Source organism: Lemur catta, chromosome 2, assembly GCF_020740605.2.
Source record: "Lemur catta isolate mLemCat1 chromosome 2, mLemCat1.pri, whole genome shotgun sequence".
NCBI classification, from domain to species: domain Eukaryota; kingdom Metazoa; phylum Chordata; class Mammalia; order Primates; family Lemuridae; genus Lemur; species Lemur catta.
Window position 1 is genome coordinate 41,249,171 of NC_059129.1, and position 21,673 is coordinate 41,270,843.

General features: G+C 49.8%; 1 protein-coding gene across 2 annotated transcripts; it reads left to right on the plus strand.

Annotated features, from left to right (window-relative positions):
- Nucleotides 1–6,321: 6,321 nt before the first annotated feature.
- Nucleotides 6,322–20,477, plus strand: ABCF1 (ATP binding cassette subfamily F member 1). 2 transcript variants are annotated; one of them, XM_045541539.1, is made up of 25 exons: nucleotides 6,322–6,459; nucleotides 10,991–11,037; nucleotides 11,265–11,354; nucleotides 11,511–11,640; nucleotides 11,786–11,823; nucleotides 11,905–12,012; nucleotides 13,234–13,311; nucleotides 13,391–13,504; nucleotides 14,224–14,337; nucleotides 14,569–14,691; nucleotides 15,122–15,222; nucleotides 15,298–15,383; nucleotides 15,678–15,817; nucleotides 15,903–16,051; nucleotides 16,374–16,457; nucleotides 16,662–16,786; nucleotides 16,927–17,039; nucleotides 17,176–17,347; nucleotides 17,493–17,567; nucleotides 17,661–17,731; nucleotides 18,907–18,939; nucleotides 19,025–19,193; nucleotides 19,366–19,430; nucleotides 19,523–19,595; nucleotides 19,729–20,477. In XM_045541539.1, exons 1-25 carry the CDS (start codon nucleotides 6,387–6,389, stop codon nucleotides 19,893–19,895), a joined length of 2,538 nt encoding a protein of 845 aa, XP_045397495.1. In that variant the 5' UTR covers nucleotides 6,322–6,386; the 3' UTR covers nucleotides 19,896–20,477. The 2 variants fall into 2 exon arrangements, with proteins under 2 accessions (XP_045397495.1, XP_045397497.1); XM_045541541.1 differs by having other exon boundaries at nucleotides 11,514–11,640.
- The last annotated feature ends 1,196 nt before the right edge of the window (nucleotides 20,478–21,673 follow it).

Here is a 21,673-nt window from a genome sequence, read left to right on the forward strand (position 1 = left end):
GCTGGGCAGGAGAGGCATGGTGAAAGGGACATTGCAGTGAAGGGAGTCAGAGAAGGAGATACATCTGAGACAAGCTCTGAAGGACAGACAGGAGGTGGTGTGGGAGAGAGAAGTCGAGGCCAAGGTTTTTCTAAAAGACCTAGGGGAAGATGAGCTAAGAAAACTAGGGAAAGTAGAAGACAAGGGAGAAGAGCTAGACCACTCCGGGCCTTGTAGAACACAAGGACTTGGCTCTTTTCTTAAAACAGAAGCCTTTGAAGAGTTTTAGGCAGGTGAACATCATGGATTAGAATGGTTTTACAAAAAAACTAACTTGTAGGCTGGGCGCGGTGGCTCACACCTGTAATCCTAGCACTCTGGGAGGCCGAGGGGGGTGGATCCTTTGAGCTCAGGAGTTTGAGACCAGCCTGAACAAGAGTGAGACCCCATCTCTACTAAAAATAAAGAAATTATCTGGACAACTAAAAATATGTACAGAAAAAATTAGCCAGGCATGGTGGCGCATGCCTGTAGTCCCAGCTACTCGGGAGGCTGAGGCAGTAGGATCGCTTAAGCCCAGGAGTTTGAGGTTGTTGTGAGCTAGGCTGACGCCACGGCACTCACTCTAGCCCGGGCAACAGAGCGAGACTCTGTCTCAAAAAAAAATTTAAAAATTTATTTAAAAAAAAAAAACTAACTTGTAGAGAGAGGGCCAGGCTTGGACCTGGAAGTTAGAAGGTTACTTCAATAGTACAGCTGAGCCGTGGTGATGGCATAGACCCGGGTAGTGGAGCTGGAGAAAAGCGGACGTTTGGAAATGACAGGTCAAAACAAAAGTATTTTAGGTTTCTCTGGGTAGTTCTGGCTTATGTAACTAAGTGACATTTAAAAAGAAAGGTATTGGAAGAAAACAGGCAGAATGCCACTAATTTGCTTTTAGAATGGTTGAGGTTGATCTGCCTTTGAAGACATTCAGGCAGAAATATAAAGTAGGTAGTTAGATATACAGGTTTTGGTATTCAGATTAGAACTAGAGACAAATCTGAGTTATCTGCGTATGTTGGTGGTTGAAGCCACGACCGCGGATAAATTCATTCCCTCTAAGTATTAAGCACCCGTGTCCCACTCCATCAGGTTCATCAAGTTCAGTTGTAACAGAAACCCTAACTTCATCTTAAGCAAGATAATTTTATTTCTGAGTCAAGACATAGACAGTCCAAGGCACGTGTGACACTCATGCCACCACGTGGTCCTCAGGTGTTCAGAACGCGGAGCCCCAGCTTTCAGATACACAATCATAAACTCCTGTTCACAGTCCAAAGTGAAGCTGTAGCTTCCTCATCCATGTTCAAAGCCCCAGGAAGGAGGAAGGGCAGAGGACACCAGTTTTGTTTTAGGAAACTTCCTCAACGTTAACATACAGCTCTTCAGCTTATATGCCACTGGCTGTAACTTAGTCCCGTGGCCACTACCTAGTTCTTGGAAAAGTACTCTTTTTTGTGTGTGTTCTGGCAGCCATGTGCTAAGCAAAATATCAGGGGCTTTCTGTTGGTAAAAATGTTAGGGTAGGATGAACAGCCTCTAACTGCCACTCGCTATGTGAAAATTGGGGGAATGCAACAGAGAACAAGACAGCGAAGGTGTCAACGCCCTCCAGGCAAAGACCACCAGGAACCCACCTGCGATCAAACGAAATTGGGTTTATTAACTCTGCAGTGCAGAGATTATCTCGTTAAAAGAGGGTTTCCTTTTGAGACAGGGTGTCTCTCCATCACCCAGGCTGGATCGATCAGTGGCTCGATCATAAGTCCCTGCAACCTCAAACTCCTGGGCTCAAATGATCCTCCCGCCTCAGCCTCCTGAGTAACTGGGACTACAGGTGCACACCCCCATGCCTGGCTGATTTTTAAATTTTTTTGTAGAGACAGGAGTCCCACTGTGTTGTCCAGGCTAGTCTCCTGACCTCAAGTGATCTTCCCACCCTGGTCCCCCAAAGTGCTGGAATTACAGGCACGAACCACTGTGCCTGGCCTGTGTTAGATGTTTTCAAAGAAGCAGGGAATTGTTCTGGCTTGGGTGCTGTCAGGAAGGACAGGCAATTCCATGATTGCACATCTTCATCTTATCTAGAAAGAGGAAAGAATGAAATATGGCTAGAGCGATAACATAAAAAAGCAACATTAGAGCGAGACCCAGTCTCAATAAATAATTAATTAAAAATTAATAAATAAATCAGCCAGCCAGCATTCATTCTATCATTTTAGCCAAGAGGGAACTGTTTGGTACTTTTGTAGTTTGCACAGTGGCCTTGTTTTTGTCTGTGCATAGACAACATCATGAAGTTTGTCTCACTTCATTACAGTCACAGAATGACCTTGTCTAACATTGGTGTTCCGTGAGATTATGTTCAAGTGAGCCCCACGGCCTAGCTCTGAGCGTCAGCTAGCTGCTAAGAACTGCAAGGCCTATCTGTTAGTGTCAGGCCAGTTCCCATTTGTCAGGGGCTGTTTTTCTCAAAAGTAAACAAATGGGTAACTACAGGTTGTGATGAGTAATACAAAGGAAGGAAATGGGGTGCTGAACAGACAACAGTGGTTGGGGAGCTACTTAGACATGGTGGTTAGGATAGACCTCCCTGAGGAATCTGTAGCCGAAATCACCAGGGAGGAGAATGTCAAGTGGGAAGAAAGGGCCCAGGACTTCACCTTGAGGAACTCTGACATTGAGCTGAGCGAAGAAGGACGAGGATAAGCCTGACAAAGAGGCTGCGGAAGGTTGCCAGAGAGGCAGGGAGATGTCTGAGTGTGGCATCGTGTGGCTGCTTGCTCTGCACCAGGTACCACGCTAAGCTCTTCACGTGCACTGTCTTCTTTAAGCTTCACATGCTTTCAATGAACACTCTAGTGCCTACTCTAAGGCGGGCACTGTTTTAGCGCCCGGAGATATATAAATGAAAAGGACAGGGTCCCTGCCCAAATGGAGCTTACATAGATTGAGGATGATAGATAATTAGTAAGTGTGTAATATAATTTGAAGTAGTAAGTCCTCTGAAGGAAAACAAAGTTAAGGAAGAGGTTAGAGAGTGACGGGGGAAGAGAACAGTTGATACTAAACAGGTTGAGAAAGGGCTTCTTTGAGGAGGTAACATGTAGACAGAAACCTAAATTAAACAAGAAAGCAAACCATATGAACATGTGCAGGAAGTACATTCCAGGCATAGGGAGCAGCACGGGCAAAGGCCCTGAGGCAGAAATGAATCTGGGGGGTGTGAAGACCAATGTGCTTAGATTGTGGAGATGAGATCGAGATGTTTGACGGGGCCACATCATACGGAGCCCTGTAAGCTGGGTAAAGCATTTGGATTTTATTCTGAGTATTTTGAACAAATAATTTACATTTTAAAACTACCCCTGACTGTAGGTGTGAAGGATAGACTAGAGACTGAGAATGACAGCAGGGAGGCCAACAAGGAGGCCACTGCAGTGGTCCAGGGGAGAAGGGAGGGTGGCTTGGTCTGGGGTAGCGGTGGAGAGAAGTGGTAAGATTTGGGTTATGTTTTAAAGTCTCAGTTGATAGCAATTCGATCTTGCTAGTTGCTCAGGCCAGAAACCTTGGAGTCATCCTTAATTCTTTTTATCATACCTGACACCTCCAGTCCATTAACAAAACTTTTTGGCTCTTTTTAAAAAATATATCCAGGCCGGGCGTGGTGGCTCACGCCTGTAATCCTAGCACTCTGGGAGGCTGAGGCAGGAGGATCGCTCGAGGTCAGGAGTTCGAGACCAGCCTGAGCAAGAGCGAGACCCCGTCTCTACTAAAAATAGAAAGAAATTATCTGGCCAACTAAAAATATATATAGAAAAAATTAGCCAGGCATGGTGGCGCATGCCTGTAGTCCCAGCCACTCAGGAGGCTGAGGCAGGAGGATCGCTTAAGCCCAGGAGTTTGAGGTTGCTGTGAGCTAGGCTGATGCCACGGCACTCACTCTAGTCCGGGCAACAAAGTGAGACTCTGTCTCAAAAAAATCCAGAAACCAGCCCTTTTCATGACCTCCACTAATATGACCCTGGTCCTCCGAATAGGTCTCCTTGCTTCTGTCATTTCTGCCCACCCCTGCCATCTCCCAGTCTATTCTCAGAATAACCCTCAGAGTCACCCTTTTGAAATGTAGCTTGGGTCATGTTACTCTGTTCAGAACCCTGCAATGACTTCCATTTTAATCAAGAGACGAAGCCAAAATTCTTAAAATGACCTAAAAGACCTTTCCCAATCCAGACCTTGCTTTACCTCTCTGTTGGCCTTTCCAACAACTCTTGCTCACTCATGTCACTCCAGCCACACTGGCTTCTTTCTTGTTTGTTCCTCACGTATGCCAAGTACACCCCTGCCATAGAACAACATTGCCCCAGCTATTTCTTCTGCTAGAAAGACTCTTCTCCCAGAAATCCATGTGGCCAAAACTCACCTTCTTCTAGGGTTTGTTTGAATTTCACTTCACTGAGGCCTCATGAAGAGTCTATTTAGTACTACAACCTGCCTTCCTGATACTTTTTACGTTGATCTGTATTTTCTTTTATCTATAACATTATCTCCCCTGCTAGGAATGTAAGCAGAGATTTTTATTCAGTGGTATCCCAACGGCCTAGAAGGGTGTCTGGCACATACCATACACTCAAATATTTCTGTTGAACAAACAAATGAATGAATGAGGCAGACATGGCTTGCTGATGTTAGGGGAGGGCAATGGAGAAAGAGGATGACCTTCCAGTTTTGGCCCAAATTACTGAGTGAAAAGTAGTGGATTTCTTGATGTAGGGAAGCCTGGAAGAGACACGGGCTTTAAGAGTAAAAACAAGGGCTGTGCGTGGTGGCTCATGCCTGTAATCCTAGCACTCTGGGAGGCCGAGGCAGGAGGATCACTCAAGGTCAGGAGTTTGAGACCAGCCTGAGCAAGAGCGAGACCTGTCTCTACTAAAAATAGAAAGAAATTATCTGGACAACTAAAAATATGTACAGAAAAAATTAGCCGGGCATGGTGGCGCATGCCTGTAGTCCCAGCTACTCAGGAGGCCGAGGCAGTAGGATCGCTTGAGCCTGGAGTTTGAGGTTGCTGTGAGCTAGGCTGACGCCACGGCACTCTAGCCTGGGCAACAGAGTAGGACTCTGTCTCAAAAAAAAAAAAAAAAGTAAAAACAAGAGCTCCATTTTATGCATATTAATTAGAGGCATTTATTAGAGATCTCAGAGAGGATGTCCAGTAAACAGTTGAATTCATGAGCCTGGAGCTCAGGGCAGAAGTTGGGGCCAGCAAGAGACATTTGGGACTCTTCATCAGTTATAGGTGTTATTTAAAGTCATGACACATAGATGGTAAGTCTAGATAAAAAAGAGTTTCAAAGATTGAGCCCTGATGCACTTCAACATTTAGACCTTAGGAGGAGAAGCCAGCAAAGGAGGGGTAAGGGAGCAGCCCATGAGACGAAAAGGAGACCCATAGAGAGCAGTGTCTCTTAAGAAAACACAGGAAGGAGGGAGTGAGCAAGTGTATCAGATGTTGCCGGGAGAGTAGGATGAGGTCAGAGAACTGGCCCCTGATCTCTTGACCTTGGCAAGAGTGAATTCAGGCAACAGTGGGGACAAAGGCATGATTGTGGTTTAAGGAGAGCTGACAGGGCTACTGGAGCCCTTGCTCAAGCTCCCAAACCTATTAAGTGGTAGAGTTAGAAATGAGCCCAAGTCTTGATTGTGATGATGGTTTAATGGGTTTATGCATGTCAAAACTTATCAAAGTGTACACTTTGCAGTCTATTGTATGTCATTTTATCGTGTGTGCAGTTTATAGTATGTCAATTATACCTCAGTAAAGCTGTTACCAAAAAAAAAAAAAAAAATCACCGCACCGTGATTTCTGCTTGTTGGGCTAGAGTTCGGGGCTTTGTGACACATCTCAACATTGGACCCACAAGACGGCTTCCTTAGTTGGTGGACCCCGCTGTCTGTCCCGCCTTTGACCAGACGTAAGCGGATGGTAGAAGATAGCATCTGCTTCAAAGAAGTATGCTGTATGCTGCAACTCCTTCGTACTAGCTGTAATTATGATGTTCGTTCCTTTAGTCTCGCGGCGTCGCAGGGTCACCGGGTCAGGCTTCCCAGAAGGTCATAAACGCTGCGCGGACGCGACGGGAGCAGGTGGACGCGGGTCCCGCCACGTCACTGAAGGCCACGCCTCCCTCGGGCTGCACCCGCGCCCCCGAGATGACGGCTGCGCTCGCACCTGTGCCCCAGGGGCGGGGCGGGGCCGGGGCGGGGGCGGGGCGGGGGCGGAGAGCCCGCCCCTTTCGGGACTCCAGCCGCCGGAAGCGGAAATAGCGCCGGGCGCCGCCAGGGTATCCGTATCTGCCACCGCGATGCCGAAGGGTCCCAAGCAGCAGCCGCCAGAGCCCGAGTGGATCGGGGACGGAGAGGGCACGAGCCCCGCAGGTGAGGTTGGCAGGCAGGGAGGAAACGAAAGAGGAAGAAGAAGAGAGCGAGGAGTGCGCGTGACTCAGGACAGGGTCTTGGGGCGCGAGACTGGCCGGGCCGTGCGTGGGCTACTGCGCATGCGTGTCGGGACCCGCGCGGAGTTTGCCTCGGCACGAGTGGGGTTCGGGTGGGGGCGAGAGGGAAGATACCTGGGTGTCGCACGTGACCTTAACTGGGAGTGGGCAAAAGACGAGGAAGAGCGTATGGTACCGAGGGAGAGATGGGGAGAGTGAAAACGTCCTGCTTTCTTCTCTTTTGGACGTCCCGCCACACAGGAATATAGCAATATAATCTGTGCCTCGACCTTCCCTCCCCCCTGCGCGCGCCCCCGGGGAGCCTGTGATCCCACTTGCCTCTCGAGAGAGGGTGACTCCGTCATGGGCTCTTCCGTAGGACACCCATCTGACTCAGCGGGAGCAAGAGTGTAGATTTTGGATTTTGGAATGATGATTAAGGTTTGCTTAAAAGCAGCGAATGTTTGTTGAGCGCCTGTTTTTAACTAAGCGCTATATGTGTGTGTATATATACACACTGTGTTTTGGGAAGGGGGAAAACAACATGCAGACATCCTCCCAGGCTTGCAGGCACTTTAAAGAGGAGAGAAAATGGACACAAATAACAACAGTAGGTGCACAGTGACTAATTTTACAAGCATTTGTTGGATGCTTGCTGTACACCAGGTACTGTGTGAAGGAACTGGAAATGTAGAGACAGCAGTAAGCCTCAGTGAGCACCCAGTGTCGTGGAGAGCACAGAGCATTCACCAGCAGTGGTTGTCAGGGTGTGATGAATGTCATTGAGAATGCTGTGGGACTGTAGGAGGGAGGAGCAGCATGTACTTCATCCTTGAAGGATCAGTATGAGTTAGCAAGGGAAACACATTCCAAGCCGAAGAAGTTTGTGCAAAGGTAGAGACGTAGGTGAGCCTGGTTGGTCCCGCTAGAGCTTGGTGACTAGTGTGATGGGCTTGGAAAGATGTGCAGGAGACAGATAATGAAAGGCTTTATATGCCATTCCAAGGAGTTTAATCCTAAAAACATTAAGAGGGAGGACCCACAGAAATGCACAGGAATGATATGATCATTTGATCGGGAAAACACTGAGCAGTGGAGAATGGCCTTGAATTGGTCAAGATGGAGCTAGGGAAACCACTTAGGAGGCAGCAATGATCCAGAGGAGAAGTGGTAAGGGAATAAGCCAAGACAGTGAAGACTAAAGCGTCACTAAAGAGCTGGCATTGCCTGGAACTGGGCACTGACTAAAGGGAGAAGAATTAAGGATGACACTCACTTAAGTAACTCAGTGGGTAAGTGGGTAGTAGACCATTCATTGAAAGTGGTAATCGGCTGTAGGGTGGAAAGTAGGAAGAGATACGGTCTGTTTTTAAATGCTGAGTTGGAGGCCAGGCGCAGTGGCTCACGCCTGTAATCCTGGCAATCTGGGAGGCCAAGGCGAGTGGATCGTTTGAGCTCAGGAGTTCGAGACCAGCCTGAGCAAGAGCCAGACCTCGTCTCTACTAGAAAAGTAAATGAGGTGGACAACGAAAAATATATAGAAAACATTAGCCGGACACGGTGGCATGTGACTGTAGTCCCAGCTACCCGGGAGGCTGAGGCAAGAGGATTGCTTGAATCCAGGAGTTTGAGGTTGCTGTGAGCTAGGCTGATGCCTTGGCACTCTAGCCCGGGCAACAGAGTGAGACTCTGTCTATAAATAAATAAATGAATGAATGCTGAATTGGAGATTTCTAAAGAATTTCTAAGAGGGGATGACAAGGAGTTTGTTTAGTGGCTGGAGAGAGAGAGATCTACACTAGGAATGAAGATACAGGCGTTGGATCTGGAGGAGTCCCTTGGAGAGTGTATGCAGACTGAAGTAAAAAGAAGGTGGAAGGCGGAAACCCAAAAGAACTTCAGCAGTAAAGGGAAGCAGGCAGGGAAGGAGACCGAGGCGATGAGATTGAGAAAGACGGGCAGCCAGAGAAACTGGAGGCGAGCCAGCAGCAAGCAGGACCCGAAGTCCAGTAATGGCAGGAGAGGAGAAAAATAAGGCTGCGGAGGTAGCCAGTGGGGATGCTGCAGAGAAGTCAAGCAAAATTAGGATCAAAAAATACTTTCTGGGTTGAGGAACTAAGGAGTTGGTGGCAACTTCGGCAAACGTAGCCTCCGTTAGGAGATTATACCCAGATCAGATTGTTGTATGTTTAAAAAAGAATGGGAAATGAGGAAGTGGAGAGTGGAGCTAGTGTGAGTTACTCTTTAGAGACTCAATAAAGACAAGGATAGAAAACAGCAGTGGAGGGCGGGGTGTGGTGTATGGTTAAGGAAAGTTCTCTTTGAAGGAGAAGCTTAAGCAATATACTAATACCAAGATGGAAGAGATTAGAGAAGGAGAGATTGAAAACACAGTATAGCCATAGCCTTACTTAACCTTTTCAGTTCCTTGGGGATCATACTTTTCTCACAGTTGAACCTGTGTACAGACTTTACTCTCCCTCTGGTCAGGTCAGGTGGATCAGAGTGGTGTTTAAAGTACAGAAGAGATGTAAAAGAAGGAGAGATGGTATGGTTGTTAGCCCTCGGGGAGAAATTAGTGTGTGGGATGAGTCACTCCTCAGTGTTGTCAAGGTGAGCTGATCATGTCATTCCTTCTCAGGTGCTTCAGTGGATCCTCCCTTTTGGTGTCTTTAGGTTCGAACTCCTTGCCTTTTAGTTTTACGTCTTTCCGACTCCATCACACTAGTCACCCGGTACTGGCTCAGACTTTGCGGTGTGTTCTGGAGGGAGGTCACAGATTAAGCAGAGACGCATAAGCATGCCTGGGGCTTAGTCAAGGATCAGGAAGAAGCCAGTGTCCGGAACAGAGGTGTGGGTAGGGAAACAGAAAAGATAGGAAAGGGAGCTTTTAGTTTGTGATGTCCTAAATTATAAGGATTGTCCTTCGTTATCTCCAATTTTTTGGCACAGTAGGTGCTGTATAAAATCCTGAATGAATGCTTACTGTGGAATGCATGGAATTATGGTCTAAGAATACTTGAAGTAGTAGATAGGAAGACACCATCAATTTTTTTTTTCTAAAGTTAAATGATTTTGGGGGCATAATTACATAGTAGTGTATGACAGGGACAGTGGTAGATGGGCCTGGCCATGAAGAGAAGTCATGGGGCTGCTGGCGGCCGCCCCCGTGGCTGGCAGGGCAGAGGGAGGGAGTTAGACACAGTCACCTGTCTTGAGGGAAACAGGGATGGACAGAGGGAGGACTGGGATTTGTTCAGTCAGTGAACTTACTGGCTTCCCACTTTGCTCCTTGGGAGCACAAGCTAAACAGTTTCTGAGGTCACTCTCTAGGATGAAAGACTGGCACACAGACGGGTAAATATGACACAACGTGATTGGTGTGATAACGTTTGAGCAGAGCAGGTGGGGCACAGACCCGGGTGTTCACTGCCTGGCCAGATAACTCTATTTGCGTGGCTGTAGGTTTTACAAACAGCATATCCCAAACTGGATTCATAATATCTTCTTTCTCCCCTTCCCCGTGCAGGGGGGGGGGGTGGCGGGGAAGGAAGGGACCTTCTCCTCCACTATCTTCTGAATTAATAAGTGCTACCACCAGCCCAACTGACTTTGCCAGCTAAAAACATAGGAGTCATCTCTGAGTGCTCTTGTTTATTTCCCACCTTTTCCCCCACCCTGTGAATTCTGCTTGTCTCCCTCCCCTTGCCAGCAGCCTAGACCAAGCCCCGTTGTCTCTTCCCAACTACTCCGATGGCCTCCCGACAGATTTCCCACGATACTTCCTCCCTCCCATCCTTGCTGCTCTCTGAATCCAGAGTGAGACTCTAAAGTGTGAGGGTGATCATACCGATAAAGCCCCCATCCCTTAACCTGATCACAGAGCCCTCGCTCCAGCCTTGCTGTGCACCACTCTGCACGTCAGTCCCTGAGCCTCGCCATGCCGACCCTCCGTTTCTCAGTGTGTGCTTTCTCACAGCTGGATCTGTGTGCAGCACCGCAACCGCACCCTGTACCTGTACTCCTCATACTTCAGGTATTAGCTTAAATACCATCTCTTCAGGGAGGCCAACAACAGAGATGAGGCCAGTCCCTTTTCTCCCCACCAAGTAGGCTCACCTTTTGTTTGGGAACTTTCAATACACTTGTAATTAATTCCCTACTTAAAAATCTCTCTTCATAAAGCCTATAATCTCCAGAAGAAACCACAGTTGTCTTGCTCACTGTGGTATCCCCTACACTAGCACAATAGCTGACACATGGGAGCTGTTTCGTAAATCATATTTATTGGAGGAATGAATGGAGATAGGAATGATTATTTCTGCAGGAGTTGTGGGACAGTGCAAATGCCTAGGAAGTGAGAGTTGAGCTAGAAGAATAGCAAAATAGGATAGAAGTCTCAGCTCTTTGCAGGGGTGATCAGACTGCTTTGGAATTTGTAGACAAACATTCATAATGTCCACTTCACCTTCTAGACAAAGTGGTGAAGAAAGGAAAGAAGGACAAGAAGACCAAAAAGACGGTGAGAAAATGAGGGTTGAGGATGAGAAACGAGTGTGGGTGTTTTCAAGCAAAACAAATGGCCATGTGAAGGAGGTGGGAGGTCCCAGGAAGGAGACAAGATCTTGTCCAGAGAGCAGGAGAGGCGAGGGTGGAATGGCGGCCCAGCAGGCCTCTGTGTATGGCAGAAACGAAACGGCTTGGTTGGTCTTGGAGCCGTATTTACCTATATCAGAACTCACTTTATAGTTCTTTGAAGAACTGGCAGTAGAAGACAAACAGGCTGGCGAGGAAGAGAAAGCGCTCAAGGAGAAGGAGCAGCAACAGCAGCAGCAGCAGGTACAAGTGCCGTGCGGCCCACCAATCCTGGGAAGCGTCTGGGGCCCATGACCCCTCTCCAGCCCGTGTTGGTTCACTCAGCTGATGGGGAACTTTCTGTGGCACAGAAATACAGCAGGTACCTGCATTTCATACTCTCACTCTTTTTTCTTTCAGCAGCAAAAAAAGAAGCGAGACACCCGAAAAGCCCGGCGAAAGAAGGATGTGGACGATGATGGCGAGGAGAGAGAGCTCATGGAGCGCCTTAAGAAACTGTCGGTGCCAGCCAGCGATGAGGAGGACGAGGGTGAGTAACCTGAGGGGAATGGATACCAGAATCCACGAGTCAGGAAGAGTGATGCCTCATGCGCTGATCTTTGCGTTGCATAAAAGTGCAGAGCCAGGCACTGTAACTCTCTTTCCAAGCTCTTCTTTTCTCTTTGTCATTTCAGTGCCTGCCCCGGTAGCTCGAGCGGGGAAGAAGACCAAGGTGAGCCCTCTGCATGGTCAGCAGACACCAAGGGTGCAGCCTTGACCGTCCGCTGACTTCTGTGGTCCTTTCGTCCTCTAGGGTGGTAATGTTTTTGCAGCCCTGATTCAGGATCAGAGTGAGGAAGAGGAGGAGGAAGAAAAACATCCCCCTAAGCCTGCCAAGCCAGAGAAGAATCGGATCAATAAGGTGAAAGTGGTGGCTTGATTGGTCACTCCTACCTCATTTAGCACCTGCTGGCCGTGGTGTGGCAATTTCCTGCTTTTAAACTAGCTGTTCCAGGTTTTTCTTGCTTTTGATATCTAAATCATCTTGTAAAAATATGAATTCTCTTCATTGCTCAGAAATCTACAGTGATTCTCCTTTAAATTCAGAGTCTAAAACAAAAGCCCTCAGGTTCTTGCTCTTCCACTTGGGACTCTGCCGTGTATACCTCTCAGACCAGCCTGATCACCTCCTGGCATCCCATTTGACTGTGTTCCTGGTGAAGCCTTTGTTCTTTGTGTTCCTACTTCCCTCCTCCCTCCTTCTCCAAGCCCTTGTCCATGACCTCTTCTCAGCATTTGCCCTCTCAAGCCCTCCTTAAAGCCCCAGTCAGTTGGCTAAAGAAAAAAAAGCAAGCCCTCCAGTGCTAGTGCCCTACCCACAGTGTGCACTCGCCTGACTCACAGTCCCTTAGTTTTGATGGTGTTCTCCAGCTGTCTTTTTACTGTCTGGTCTCAAGCTGGAGGATAAGGTTTTTCTTGGTCTCATTTTTACCCAGCAGCACTCAGTGTAGATAGTTCCATGACTATTTTTCTACTTTATAATAGTGCGAAAGCCATACTCATTCATTCATTATGTTTCTTGACTTATGGTGGGGTTATGTCCAGATAAACCCATCGTTAAGTTGAAACTTTCAAAAGTCCAAAATGCAGGCCGAGTGAGGTGGCTCACGCCCATAATCCTAGCACTGTGGGAGGCCGAGGCGGGAGGATCGCTCAAGGTCAGGAGTTCGAGACCAGCCTGAGCAACAGTGAGACCCATCTCTACTAAAAAAAATTAGAAATTAGCTGGACAACTAAAAATATGTAGAAAAAATTAGCCAGGCGTGGTGGCGCTTGCCTGTAGTCCCAGCTACTCGGGAGGCTGAGACAGTAGGATTGTTTGAGCCCAGGAGTTTGAGGTTGCTGTGAGCTAGGCTGACGCCACGGCACTCTAGCCCTGGCAACAGAACCAGACTCTGTCTCCAAAAAAAAAAAAGTCCAAAATGCACTTTTGACTTAAGGTATTTTCAACTTACTGTGGTTTATTGGGATGTAACCCCATCATAAATTGAGGACCATCTGTATAGTTAACACAGTAGACTCTGAAAGAAATGCTTATAAAGCAGCAAGGTAGCAAATTAATTTTTGTGTTTATCTCCTCCAGGCTGTATCTGAGGAACAACAGCAGCCCGGGCTCAAGGGCAGACAGGCACGGGAAGAGAAGTCGAGAGGGAAGGCTAAGGTGCGACACAGACAAGCAGGAGGGGAAGTTTTAGTCTCAGGCCTGAAAGCATTTCACCCAGTTGTCTTTTCTCTGTTAGCCTCAGAGTAAATTTGCTGCTCTGGCCAATGAAGAAGAGGATGAAGAAGAAGAAATAACAAAAGAAAAGGAGCCTCCCAAACAAGGGAAAGAGAAGGCCAGGAAGGCAGAGCGGGTGTGTATTTTGACCCTGGGAGTGGTGGGGCGAAGGGCCGGGCTCTGCGGCTCTTTAGGAGAGCCGGGATCTGGGCTATTGTTACCATCCAGAGCCGGGGTTGGCAAACTTTTTGTATAAAGGGCTCTGTGGCAAATATTTTTAGCTTTGTAAGTCACATACAATCTCTGTCACATATTTTTTTTTAACAATGCTTTGAAAATGCAAAAACCATTTAGTTCACGGGACATATTTAAAAAGGCGTCAGGTCAGATTTGGGCCATGGCCATAGTTTGCAATACCTGCTCCAGAGAGGAAAGCGCCTTGGAGATTAAGATTCTTCATTGGCTGTCCCTCAGGGCTACCTCATCTTTTCTTTGCATGTGAACATGTAAACCACAGAAACTCATTTGATACAAATGAAACTCTTTTGAAATTCAATTTGCATGTAACCCTCAGTTATGTTGTGTTGGAAATTATATTTATAGTGACGTATATGTTGTTACATTTCATACATACATACTCATACCATCTGTCTTATGCCCTTCCTGGCAACTGCAGTTGGTAAAAGACTGCAAGGAGACCAGGCTGGGTATGAGAATGAGAGAGGATCCCGAGGTATTTTAGGGTTCTGGGTGGAAAAGGGAAAGAGCTGGCTAATGAATGTGGGGGTGGAGGGATTATATGAAATCTGAGTTCTAGAAGGTAGCCCTAATGTTTCTCATGCCTGGTTCTCACAGGGTTCAGAGGAAGAAGGAGAAGCCGATGAGCAAGAGGAAGAAGAAGGAGATTCTAAGGCAGATGATCCCTATGCTCACCTTAGCAAAAAGGAGAAGAAAAAACTGAAGAAACAGGTAAGAATTTGGTTCTTCATGGTCAAATGTAAGGGGATTTTTCATATGTCAACTAGGGGACATGATTGGTGGAGGCAGGAGAGCTTTGGGGGCTACTCCAAGTCAAACAGTTGGAGTAAGGAAAGAATTATGTTCTGTGGACCTCGTCCTGATGTCTGATGACACAGGCTGTGTCCCGGTGATGGGAACCGGGAGACTATGGCTTCAAACGCAGTATCTTCTTCTTCTTAGATGGAGTATGAGCGCCAGGTGGCTTCATTAAAAGCGGCCAATGCTGCTGAAAATGACTTCTCCGTGTCCCAGGCAGAGGTGTCCTCTCGCCAAGCCATGTTAGAAAATGCATCTGACATCAAGGTAAGGTCTGAAGGGCCCCTCAACCTGCTCCCCCAGGGAAGAGCTAGTTTCCTCGTCTCCCCTGAGGCTGTGACAGCCAAGGAAGCAGGGCATGATGGGTTAGGTCACTGGGAAGAAAAGTTAGAGTTATTTTCCACACCATGGGATCTTTCAACTCGAGCAAGAAGATAGAAAAACCAGTAGAAGTAGAGGGGTGCACCCTCAGAGGGAAATAGGCCAGGGCAGGCTGGGCTGGCTAGGGTGTGGGAGGCTCCCCTTAGAGGCCAGGGACAGAGAAGGGGCCTGGCTCTGGCCAAAGGAAGGGCTTATGCTGGAGGGATCGGTTTGTCAGAGGCTTCCCTACAGGGAGAGAGTTGCAGCTCCTGTCCCAAAGAGAGGATTCTCATGTGCTTGTCGCTTCCCTCTGGCGCTGCCTCCCTGATGGCTGCAGCTGGAGAAGTTCAGCATCTCGGCCCACGGCAAGGAGCTATTTGTCAACGCGGACCTGTATATTGTCGCCGGCCGCCGCTATGGGCTAGTGGGACCCAATGGGTGAGGAGAGGAGGGGCTGGAGGGAGCAGAGGACATTCTCGGTGGTGGGCTGGTCCTGATGGCTCTCGTCCCCAGCAAGGGCAAGACCACGCTGCTCAAGCACATCGCCAACCGAGCGCTGAGCATCCCCCCCAACATCGACGTGCTGCTGTGTGAGCAGGGTGAGGCGGCGGGCGGGCGGCACCAGGGCTGGGCGGGTGGGTGGGTGGGGTGGCAGAGCCGGCCAAGGATGGCAGGAATCACAGTGACGGAGCTGAAGAGGCGCAGGAGAGATGGGGTTGGGAAAGGGGTGCTGGACAAGGGGAAGGAGAGTCACTGAGGGACTTGGGAACGTTTGATTTGGAACACGTGCAAAGAGCTGGGCAGGATTAGGCAAACCAGAAATGGCACTTAAGGGAAGGAGGGTTGGGACTGTCAGGCCGTTGAGGCTCCCTAACTGCTGTCCCCTGCCCCAGAGGTGGTGGCGGACGAGACACCAGCAGTGCAGGCTGTTCTGCGAGCCGACACTAAGCGATTGAAGCTGCTGGAAGAGGAGCGTCAGCTTCAGGGACGGCTGGAACAGGGGGATGACACAGCTGCCGAGAGGCTAGAGAAGGTAGAGGAGACGGCGCAGGGGACACAGGTAAGACTCAGGGGTCCTTGGGGCCCTTGAACATGTGTCCTCTTCTCCCTCCTCCCAGGTGTATGAGGAATTGCGGGCCACCGGGGCGGCAGCTGCAGAGGCCAAAGCACGGCGGATCCTGGCTGGTCTGGGCTTCGACCCTGAAATGCAGAGTCGGCCCACACAGAAGTTCTCGGGGGGCTGGCGCATGCGTGTCTCTCTGGCCAGGTGGGCCATCCACATCACCACCCTCCCTTCCAACCTTGATCACCAGGGCCCTTTTCCTTCTCCCCATTCTGCCAAGGCCAGTAGGGAAGTTCAAGGCCAGCTTTTCTCTCATTATCCGCATCATGAGCATTCGAGGTCTTTCTCCGTTTCTGTCCCTCCCTGGGGGTATGTGTTCTCATGACATATCCTGCCCAGGGACTTCTCTGAGGGGAGCCTGGGAAGGAGTTCTCCTAGTCGCAGGCTCTCCCTGTCAGAGGCTCCTCTGCAGTTCCCCGAGGAAGGATCTTCTTTCCCTGACGCTGCTCTGCCGCCTGCCTTCCAGAGCACTGTTCATGGAGCCCACGCTGCTGATGTTGGACGAGCCCACGAACCACCTGGACCTCAACGCCGTCATCTGGCTCAACAAGTGCGTTGCCGTTGATTACGGCGTTGGCGTCATTCATTCCCTTCCCCTCCCCTCCCTGTCCTCATTTCCTCTAGCTCTTCTCCACTGCGTCCTTGACAGCTCTCACTCCAGACCTTCCCCTTCCCTCCCTGCCCCCCTCGTCTGTCTGCTTCCCTGACTGCACTTGGCCATTGTGACACTCCCGCACTCTTCTCTGAAACCCAGCTACCTCCAGGGCTGGCGGAAGACCTTGCTTATCGTGTCCCACGACCAGGGCTTCCTGGATGACGTCTGCACTGACATCATCCATCTGGACGCCCAGCGGCTCCATTACTACAGGGGCAATTACAGTAAGGAGGACAGCGTGTGGTAGAGGGGAGAGATGAGCCTCAGAAAGAGGCCTGGAAGGGCGGGAGGGTCCATGTGGGTATTTAGATGAGCTAGATCTCGTCAGGATTCAGACAGCAACGCCCATCCTGTTCTGCCCCAGTGACCTTCAAGAAGATGTACCAGCAGAAGCAGAAGGAGCTGCTGAAGCAGTACGAGAAGCAGGAGAAAAAGCTGAAGGAGCTGAAGGCGGGGGGCAAGTCCACCAAGCAGGCGGTGAGCGCCTGGGGCTTCCTGGGTGGGGGCTGCTCCTCTCTCATGGCAGTGGAGGAAGAGGGGACCCTGGGGACAGCCTATGCTTTGAGGAATGCCGTGCAGGGTGTGCATTTCTCCCTTTCCTCTTCCTCTCTAGGAAAAGCAAACGAAGGAAGCCCTGACTCGAAAGCAGCAGAAATGCCGACGGAAAAACCAGGATGAGGAATCCCAGGAGGCCCCTGAGCTCCTGAAGCGCCCCAAGGAGTACACTGTGCGATTCACCTTCCCCGACCCCCCGCCACTCAGCCCTCCGGTGCTGGGTCTGCACGGTGAGTGCCGCCGGCTCCCAGCGGAAGCACCTGCACCCCAAGCTCTCCACCAAGACTGGGGCCATTCTTCTCCAAGGCCAGGACATCAGGGGGACCTTCGGGGGCACAGAAAAGGATATAAATGGCTTCTTTTCCTGGCCCTCAGGTGTGACATTTGGCTATGAGGGGCAGAAACCACTCTTTAAGAACCTAGACTTTGGCATCGACATGGACTCCAGGAGTAAGTTGTCAGGTGGCTCAGGGATGGGGGGCAGGGCCACAGCGAGAGCGTCTGAGGACCTCTCGGTCTGACCACCTGTCTTCCTTCTCGCAGTCTGCATCGTGGGCCCCAATGGCGTGGGCAAGAGCACCCTGCTCCTCTTGCTGACCGGCAAACTGACGCCGGTGAGCCCCGCGACCAAGAAGGGAGAGCGTGCGAGGCGTGAGGCACAGCTGCTCGCCAGAGGCTAGACTCGGGCTTCTCGGCGCTGCAGAGTGACATTCAGAACTCATCGAAGATGATTCATCTCCCTAAGAGGGCTGTAGAGGAAGAGAAGAGTTTAGATGGGTTGAGGGAGGACAGCTAGGAGAATCGGAGTTGGAATGGGGGCACCCGCATATGTGTTTAGGTTAGACACGAAATATATGTCCATTGTAGAATGATTAGAGGTTGCCTAAGCCAAGAGAAAAATCTTGATAACCAGTATTAATTAACGTTTTAGTGGATAGCTTTCTCCTGTCCTTTGCAAATGTGCATGCAGTTTTTTTTTTTTAACAAAAATGGGCTATCATTAGAATTGTTTTATAGCTAGCTTTTTCTAGATAATGTACATCAACCAGGCTGGGTGCAGGGGCTCACGCCTATAATCCCAGCACTTTGGGAGGCCAAGGCAGGAGGCCAGGAGTTCAAGACCAGCATGGACAACATAGAGAGACCCTGTCTCTAAAAAATAAAATGAAATTAGCCGGGCATGGTGGCACATGCCTGTAGTCCCAGCTGCTTGGGAGGCTGAGGTGAGAGGATCGCTTGAGCCCAGGAGTTGAAGCCGCAGTGATCTGTGATTGCGCCACTGCACTCCAGCCTGAGTGACAGAGCGAGACCCTGTCTCTTAAAAATATATATACATCAACCATTTTTCCATACTTAGAATCATATGTGTTATTTGACCTTTTGTAATACGTTGCCATAGAGTGCTTTAGAAAGGTTGTAGCCATTTCTGCTTCCTCCAACAGTGTTGGGTGGGCCATTTTCTCACGCCACAGATTGTAGATCTTTAGAAAGGTGTTATTAGATTGTCCCCCAAAACTTAGCTCCCCACACAGCGTGCCTGTCGTGAGTCTCACCGTCTGGGAAGTCGGTGTTTCTGGCTGTCGCTGTTCTTCCTGCTTGTCTCGTCTCTACAGCCTTCTTTCTTTTCTTATGCCCCTTTTGCCCCTTCCTCTTCTGCTCTGTCATGTGAGGGAGAACGTCTACATTCCTTTTCTCAAACATGCTCATTTCCGGCCCATTTCTGGTGTGTGTCTTCCCTTTGGAAGACCTCGCCCCGTCCCTACTCTTACCACTTGTGCTTCCCTTGCAGACCCGCGGGGAAATGAGAAAGAACCATCGGCTGGTAAGTTGGCTTTGGGAATTAGGGAGTGAAACACTGATAGAAGAGGTATGACTTCCACTGACCACCTCCCTCTCCTCTCGGGCAGAAAATTGGCTTCTTCAACCAGCAGTATGCAGAGCAGCTGCACATGGAGGAGACGCCCACCGAATACCTGCAGCGGAGCTTCAACCTGCCCTACCAGGACGCCCGCAAGTGCCTGGGCCGCTTTGGCCTGGAGAGTCATGCCCACACCATCCAGATCTGCAAGCTCTCTGGTACTGCTGTAGGGGGCCGGGAGGGGCCTCCTCCTTACCATTCATGTCTACAAACCGTACCTGGAGGCAGAAAGGTGGGGGGGCCAGGAATGGGGCGGCCTCGGCACGGACACACTGGCACAGAAATGCACGGCAGTGGAAGGTGTGAGAACCTCCTTTTCGTTTGCCACAGGTGGTCAGAAAGCCCGAGTTGTGTTTGCGGAGTTGGCCTGTCGGGAGCCTGATGTCCTCATCTTGGTGAGTGAGCTGGGCTGCGGGAGCGGGGTGGGGTAGCAGTAGTGGGAGTAGGAGTCACAGCATTCAGCCTTGGGCTTCCTCCTGCTCCACAGGACGAGCCAACCAATAACCTGGACATAGAGTCTATCGATGCTCTGGGGGAAGCCATCAACGAGTACAAGGGTGGTGAGTCAGCTCGGAGCAGGCCCTTCTCCCCTTGGGTACTGAGCTGTATTGTCCTTTAGGGCTCACTTCTTTTGTGTTCTGATTTTCCTCTTCATCCTTTCTCCCTGCCCTCTCTTGCCATCTTTCTTCAAAGCTGTGATCGTCGTCAGCCATGATGCGCGACTCATCACGGAAACCAACTGCCAGCTGTGGGTGGTGGAGGAGCAGAGTGTCAGCCAAATCGATGGCGACTTCGAGGACTACAAGCGGGAGGTGTTGGAGGCCCTGGGTGAAGTCATGGTCAACCGGCCCCGAGAGTGAGCTTTCCTTCCTGGAAGGCTCCTAAGAGACAAGCTTACATGGCCTAGAATTCCCCTGCCCTCTCCCTCTCTCCTCGGAAGACTGCCCTGGGCTGCAGCTGGCCCGGCAGCGACTCAGGCACCTGAAGGCAGAAACTTGTCTTGACGTGACCAGGATACCACTTTGATTGCTTCCGTTTCTCTGAAAGACTTGCCTGTCCCACTTTTCTTGAGAGAACTGAGCTGGCCTTACCCTTGACATCCTCTATCCAGACAGCGGTGACCACTTTCGTTGCTGTGGGGCTGCATCCCGCAAGCTTCTGTGGCCTGTTGTCTCCAGACCGGCAGCACTCGGAAGCCGCCTCTGCGCAGCCTGAGCCTCAAGCCCAGCCCCGGCCTCGCAGTGCTGCTGCTGTTTGCCGGTGTTGCAGCTCAGAGCTGGCGGCCGGCGTCTGAAGCCTGTGCCGTTACTCAACCCAGGAGCCTCCTGTCTGGATGGGGACTGCGGGGGCAGGAAAGGAACGCTGCTGAACTTGGATCTGCCTGTCCGAGGGCGAGAAATAAAGGAACAGAGCTGCTGTCGCCCTGTCACTGTGTAGAGGTTCATGGGAGTTGGAACTGTTTTCAGTCTTGATCTGCTGTATTCAGTTCTCTAGCAGCTTTTAATATCTCCTCTTCTGCGCTAGCACAAATTGATCTCTTTTGCAGTCTTACTGAACTTAGACAGTGTTGGCTGTGTAAGGATCCTACCTCCCTTCCCCCAGCCCTTCAGACAAAAGAGAGAGTGATTCTCACCTTCCATCCTGCACACTTGGGTCGCTCCACTGTCCACGCTAACCTCATGAATGAGGAGGTGCTCCACCCTGTGGTCAGGGACCAGGGTTCCGATCCTCTCAGAAAGTGCTAAATCAGCCAGCCAGCATGTACAGTACTGTGGGGTATACAAGAAGGGAAAAGACAAAAGGTCTGCCTTCATTCATAGTCTAGAGAAGACCTGAAAAACATTTTGAGTGCACAGTGGGATGCAATTAATCACCAGATACGTGGGACTCCAGATTTCCAAATTGCCACATGTTCAAAGGAGGGAAAGATGATCCAGGCCTTCGTTATTTAGCAGGATCATCTGAGGGTGGACCTTGAAAAATAATGATTTGAGTAATCAGGGAACAGGGAGCCATTTTTCAAAACTAAGAAAAGAACAGATCCAAGCTTGGGAAGGAAGAAAAAGTTAGTTGGGAGTTAATGTGGGAATGTGGCCATTTTTCTTAGATTTAGGTTGGGGAGATGGGTTTGGAACATAAAAATGTAAGTGGTTGGTAGCGGTATTAGGTGGTGATGGGCATGGGACCCACAGCTTCTGTGTGGGAATGAGGAAGCTGAATGCTGAGCCAGCTAAGGGAGGTGCAGATGGAAAGGAAAGGACGGATGGGAGGGGCTGATGTGGGGTTGGGAGGAGAAGAGAATGATCAGGAGGCGAGTCCAGTTCAAGGGAAATACGAAGAGCTGTTTGGTTAAGACTTGCTTTGGGCATCTAATTTTGGGAAATTATTTTCTGGCCAAGTGAATAAATAATACTGGGGCTCAAGTACAAGTTTCTTACTAGAAGTGAAGGTTTGGTGTGGAGATAGTTGTGCAAGCACAGTTAGGGGACGCCCCTCTTGAGGAATTTGAAGGAAAAAAAAAAATCAGAGTCTTGTGCCAAGTAGCTGACTAAGTATATTAAATGCAAAGTAGTTCCACAATTGTATGAAGATCTATCAAAGAAGAGTGAGGAGCCAGGCTTCGAGTCCACCCACAAGG